The 6,718-nt window shown below is 35.1% G+C and overlaps 1 protein-coding gene across 2 annotated transcripts in view; it reads left to right on the top strand.

The window, feature by feature from the left end:
* USO1 (USO1 vesicle transport factor) overlaps nt 1-6,718 on the top strand; it is an 86,298-nt gene that overhangs the window by 63,804 nt on the left and 15,776 nt on the right. For both annotated transcript variants that reach the window (XM_008693227.2, XM_040625361.1), the window contains exons 11-13: nt 1,244-1,332; nt 1,874-2,028; nt 2,431-2,642. In XM_008693227.2, coding sequence (XP_008691449.1) covers nt 1,244-1,332; nt 1,874-2,028; nt 2,431-2,642 — 456 coding nt within the window. The remainder of the gene's footprint in view (nt 1-1,243; nt 1,333-1,873; nt 2,029-2,430; nt 2,643-6,718) is intronic.

The following is a 6,718-nucleotide window of genomic DNA, read 5'->3' as shown; positions in this document are numbered from 1 at the left end:
GTAGTAGTTTAAGTGAAGATACAGAAAAATCTCTCAAGAGTGAGAGGGGTCCCAATAGGGTTGCCCATAATATCCTTTTTTAAGTATCCCTTTTTCTTTTCTGAGTTGTAGTAGTGTTCTTTTTTCATCTTACTGATTTTCTGTGTGCCTGCATATTAGTGCTACCACATGCTTAACTAACATCATTTCCATCCCAGGCATTTTTCTTTCTGGAAGCCTTCTGTCCTCCTGCTCCAATATGGGCTGGTTATTGTCTCCTTCTGTGTACATCTCTTGTCCTGGTACTTTCACCAGCCCCTTAGAATCTCCTTTTACTTCTCTCTTGGCTTAAATCCCTTAGCTAGCAGGCCATGTCTTTACCCCCTCAACTTTTTGGCTCATTATCTTAGTTTACTTAACTTCCTGAAAAAGGTAAATGGCAAGAGAACTTGTTTTTAGTTCTTTGATGTCATTTCTCTATTTTCAGAGTTACTCTAATGTTTGGCTAGGTATGGATTCAGAGTTGAGAATCATAACACTCAGCTTTCAGAATAATTATTTCAGTGCTGCTGTTAAAAAATCTGAAGCCATTTTTAATCTTAATCCGTTTTATGTAATCTTTTTTTTCTCTAGAAACTTTTGGGATCTTCTCTTTCTCGTTTCCTGAAATATCCTGATGATATGCATTACTACAGACTTTTTTTTTTTCCCCTCCCCAATTATTTTTGGCACTCACTGGGCCCTTTCAAGCTGTAGACAGGTGTCCTTCAGTTCTGAGAATGTTTTTCATATTTCTTGATAATTTTTTTTATGTTCTGTGTCTGCAACTCCATTAAAAGATTGTTGGACTTTCTGTGGACCTAGTTGTCTTTTTATTCTATTTTCTTGGAGGTTTTTTCAATTTCATCCTTAAATTGAAATTTTAATTTGTTATATTTTAAATTTGTCCTCTGATTTTATCCTAAAGCATCCTTGTTTTGTTGAAATAGATTCTGTCTCTTAGAGAGTACTATTAATTTTAGTTTTTTGATATTTTAAAAGCTTGTAGTCAGGTGTTACTTCTAATTAGAGGCCTGCACTTAATGTTTTAGAATGTTATTTCAAAAAAGTGTTAGATTATAATGCCTTCACTGCTTTTTTTGGTGTCTGAATTTTGGCATTTAAAAGCAAAACAGAAGGATATAACATTTTCTTCTTTTGAAAACAGGTTTTCTTCCTTGACTTTCTCTCTCTCTCTAAATGTTTATTTTTCCCCCCTTAATAGACAATTAATACTGTATCAGAAGTTATTCGAGGCTACCAAGTAAACCAAGACTACTTTGCTTCTGTAAATGCACCTTCAAACCCACCAAGGTAGGAAAAGGGAAATCTTGCGATTCCTCTGAGGAAGTCAAAACTTACTTTGGGTTTTTCACGTATCTCGTATATACATCTTATTCTCTTAAGAAGTTCAACTGTATGTTTTGAAACTAGACATTATCTGACGAGATAAACATGTTGCTATTTTATTTTTTTAATATTTTTTTATTATGTTAGTCACCATACAGTATATCCCTGGTTTTTGATGTAAAGTTCGATGATTCATTAGTTGCGCATAACACCCAGTGCACCATGCAATACGTGCCCTCCTTACTACCCATCACCGGCCTAACCCTAACATGTTGCTATTTTGAAAGAGTTTGTGGTCCTTAGAGCTTAGGTACCTCCTCCTCTGTGCCTTAAGCAAACAGATCACTTGTCTCCGCTGCAGGATGGTTCCTGTGAAATGGAGGTAGAAACAGTAACTTGCTGGCCTTCTGGTTATGGTTCTTCAGTCAGCAGCAATGGCTGGTTATTGATTCGTGTACTTGGGTTGCAATGTTTCTTTTTGTTCTTTTCTTTTTAAACGCAACAGACCGGCAATTGTAGTTCTTCTCATGTCCATGGTCAATGAAAGGCAACCGTTTGTACTGCGCTGTGCTGTTCTCTACTGTTTCCAGTGTTTCTTATATAAAAACCAGAAAGGACAAGGAGAAATTGTGTCAACGCTTCTACCTTCCACTATTGATGGTAAATAGTTTTGTTCTAATTTCTGTTTTGAAACGTAAATAGTCTCTCAAGCTTTTAATAGTAAAATATATCCTAAATGATAAAGGACACCGGATGTAGCGGAATATTTAAAGTACGGCATTTCCTTGAATTTGCTTTAAAAAGACAGTTTTTAATTAAGATAGTAATTTTCTGGAATATCATCTCATCAATTTGATGCCTAAAAGGTTCTAATATTTCTTTGTCCTGCTACCCTTCTTCCAAGGTCTTTTTTCATCACCTTTCATTTTTGAAAAGCAGGCTTTTACAAATGTAACTTAATACTGCTAATTAACAAATTTTAAAATAGTATTTCATACTATTTATGTGTGTGTGTAAAACAACATTTAATTTTTTATTATCATCTCCCTGCCATCTTTGTAGCAACAGGTAACTCAGTCTCAGCTGGTCAGTTACTATGCGGAGGTTTATTTTCTACCGATTCACTTTCAAACTGGTGTGCTGCTGTGGCCCTTGCCCATGCTTTGCAAGAAAACGCTACCCAAAAAGAACAGTTGCTCAGGGTTCAACTTGCTACGAGTATCGGCAACCCTCCGGTCTCTTTATTACAGCAGTGCACCAACATCCTTTCACAGGTAATGTGGCGAGTAGAACTCTCTAAGGGGGGAAAAGTCTCAGCTATACATTTTTATGTCAGTGATACAAGGATATAAGGACATCCTTAGTAGATGCAGATGAAAAAGGAAAGAGGTACGGACTTATTTGCTCATTGGCTCATTGTAACCAGAAATAGTTTGTGGAGAGAAAGCAATCAATATTCTTACATGAATGGTTTTGCCAAATAGTTACTAAGATCTGCTTCATGATAGAAACACATATTCTGGACAGAAAGGTGTTTTGTTTTTCTTTCTGTTTCCTTTTACATCATCCACTGTGTTCCTGCATGTCCTTTTCTTCTTCTACTCCGTGGCCAAATTTGGGTCAGTTTATAAGAGGGCATAGAACAAAGTGGTTCATAGCTCTGTGCATTCCTCTTTCTCTTCCCAAACTAATCGATCTCCCTTTCAGAAAACAAAAGTAGAATACCAGTCCATCACTTATGTAACCATCGTGCTTGATGTTTATGAGCTCTCAAATCATCAAAACCCTACGGCACATAATTTAGCCAGTAAGTAGAGAAAAACGTAACTATCTGCATTCCTCTAGCCCCCTATCGAGAACAGCAGAGCTTCACTGAAGTGTGATGCAAAGGTATTTAGGAATGCCACTTACTCTTGGATGATTTCCCCCCCACACCAGCCTTGCTGTTGAATAGTTCAGGATCGCTCTTTAGCAAAACTACAGTCACCAACATTCAGAATCACTCAGAGTAAAAAATACATTTAAGTCTAAAACTCTGCTTTCCTCTGGAATTTTCCAGTTTCACTGCCTCCCTCCCTGTGATAAGGTCCTGAGTCCTTCTTAATTTTTAATCTTGTCACACTCGCTGAATTGTTTTATTGTGAGCTTTTAAAGAGATATCAGTGCCATCCACAGGAAGCTATAAATTAAAGGTGAAGAATTATGAAGAATTAACTATGGTAAAAAGGGGGTTGTACACTCCCTTTGTTGTTTAAAATCTGTTTACTTAGATTGAAAGCTTATTTTGTCTTTGATTTATCATTTATTTCTTAGTGACTGGAAAAAACTACCCCCAAATATTCATATCCTTATGTATTTAATACTTGTCATTCTCATGTTGCTGTCTGTTGAAAACAGCTTCTCTTAAGCCAAATAGCGATTAACTGACCACCGCCACCAGAGAGTTTGCTCTAACATTGTCTTCACAATTAATGCATAATGAGAAATTCTCAAGATAGTGGTGTCTTCCCACTCTGAGTCATCATAGTGCTATAAAATGATCCTTTCTCCCCCAAAATGTGGATGCATTGTTACGTAATAAAAGATTAGAACTGTCCTGTTCCAAATTATTGGTGTGGGTTTGTAGAGACCATCTGTGAGGGATTTTTCTACTTTTAAATTTTTCTAAAGCAGTAATATTTATGAGTAATTTGTAATGTATAATTTGCAGGGTGATAAGATCGACAGACGGGTATGTATTGCTTGTTTAAGCTTAGGCATTTCCCTCTTACAACAAGGCTTTTCTTTGTCTTGGGTTTTGCTGATGGTTTTTTTAACTGCTTGTTTGAAGTTGTATTCTACTCACACCTTCATGTGTCAGCAAGTTTCTGTCAAAAGTGGCTCTCCGGTTTTTCTCCGGGGGTGTTTTCTCCGTGTAGTGGTGTCACTAAGAACTGTGGGAAGGATGCTGAGGCTCTACTTGTGCTTCCTTTGGGTATGCTTGCACTTTCTGGAATTCCTTGGTTTGGGTTTTTTTGGTGTTTTTTTTGTGTTTCTTCACCCAAGCTTGTTTCTTTATTTCCCCCTGAAGCCATTTCTAAGCTAGTAAAATTTAGGGTAAAGAATTTTGTCTTTAGCTAGTCAGCACATGAAAGAATGCGATGACTTTTATATTACTTAGATTATTGAAAATGTGCAATAGTAAGTATAATTTTGTAATTTGAAAGATTTTTGAATTAAATATTATGGGTAAATCTGTCTATAATCCATATGGTAGTTAACCATTGGGGGTTAGTTTTTGATGTGTGTGGGGGAGTGTGATTTCTGTTTGGTTTTGATTTGTGTGTGTGTGTGTGTGGAGTGTTTGGCAAAAAAGGAGTGTACCTTAATATTTACATTTGGTCATATGTTCAGTTGTCCAGTGTTGATAGTGATAAACTGAAGTCCTGTTAGGAATTGTATCTTTGTGTAGGAGCATGATTTAACACCTGTTAATAACACACACAGACATACTTTGCAGCTTTAGCTTCCAGAATTTTTTATATTAGGTATTTTGAAAGTATACATGTCAGTGATTTAGAAGTGAATTTTTTGGAGGTATAACTTATACACAGTAAAATGTACAGACTTTAAGTATTCAATCAGATGATTTTTGATACCTTTGTAACCACCACCCAGAATAAGATGTAGAACATTTTCAAAATGTCAGAAAGTTCCAGCATGCCCCTTTCCTATTAATTCTCTATTCCCAGAGGCCACTGCTAGAAAGTGAATCTAATCATAATACTCTAGAACCTCATTGTAAGACTTGGAAGAGTAGAAGTTTAAAATGTTAGCTTTTTGCATTTTTATGAACAATGTAAAATACTAAACTTGAAATCTAGGAAGTAGGAATAAGAGGGACTTTTATTTAGAAAATAATAAGGAAAACGTAATAGTCTCTGTTAAAGGTAAGATGATTCAGCTTCGTTTATTTTGTTTGTGATTCTCTTCCATCCTGTAAAATTCTGTGATTTCTAGTAACTAAACCCGCAGAATGCTCTGAAATTATAATTTCAGCGTCCATTTATTTTTCCAACTCTCAGTGGTCTTGGGGGCTGAAAAGAGATACATACTTTTCTTGACTTGAACCTGTAAACAATCATACAAACAAATATAAACATATAAACAAAATGAGTAGTTTTATGAAATTATTCTAGAAAGTGAAATGTGGCTTTATATAATATATATATATATAGAGAGAGAGCTGGTCTAGGTATTTATCTTATAAAGAATCCATCAGAAGATCAGTACCATGGCACAGAATGTTTTGATAGCCTTTAAGGTCTAATTTCTAATTTTATTTTTTGGAGGATAGAGTAACTTGATCAGGATTTTGTTGGATTGATCTTACTGACAGTTTGTAATTGTACACTGGAAAACTACTATAGCATTTTTGTACCTATTAATAGTTTATTTTCATTTCATTTTGGAAAATTAAAAAAAATAAAAACTAGAAAGTAGGAATTCTACTACCCAAAGTAACTGTTGGTTAAACTTTTTTTTTTTTTTTTTTTAAGTAGGCTCCACACCCAATGTGGAGCTTGAACTCATGACCCTGAGATCAAGAGTCACATGCTCTACAGACAGAGCCAGTCAGGCACCCCCAGTCTTTTTTTTACTATACTGTTTATTTATATAGGAGTGGTTATACATTAGATTCCATTTTGTATTCTGCATCTTTTCTTACAAATATTTTCCATGTTATTAAACACTAAATAAACATCAGTTTATATGATTGCATAATATTTCACCAGATAGATATAACATTGGTTAGTTAACCATTTCCTTATTTTTGGACATTTAATTATCTTCCATTTTCTTTATTATAAATCATGGTTTATGAACATCAGGATAATATAGTCTGCACAAAAGAGCATTATTACACAGTCCTCACTTTTCATGTTTCCGATATGCATGACTTTCTATTAATGTAGCAAAGCAAGGACCACCTGTATTTTACTAAAGTTTAAAAAAAAATCTCAATAAAGCTCAAACTTTATTCTGCCATCTGTTTTAAATTTGGGGCATTAGTCCTCCTTTTAATAGGTAGAGACCAAAGAATTGCATAACTAGAAGGGGTGATTCAGAATTTATAGCACTCGTAGAACACTTATTTGTGTACCATGTGCTGTTCTAAGTTCTTAACACGTATTAACCCATTTAATCCACTCCACAGCTCAATGAAATAGGTATTGACTATTTCCCCTATTGAAGGATAATGATAAGGTTTCATGCTGTGAAGTTTTAGAACCAGGATACAAATCCTGGTATTTAGAGCCTATCCTTTTAACGTCTGTGTTTGAGATTACTTAATCCAAAGGCCTCTGTT

The sequence above is a fragment of the Ursus maritimus genome, unplaced genomic scaffold (assembly GCF_017311325.1).
Source record: "Ursus maritimus isolate PB19 unplaced genomic scaffold, ASM1731132v1 scaffold_8, whole genome shotgun sequence".
Lineage (NCBI taxonomy): Eukaryota > Metazoa > Chordata > Mammalia > Carnivora > Ursidae > Ursus > Ursus maritimus.
This window is presented reverse-complemented; position numbering and strand designations above follow the sequence as displayed.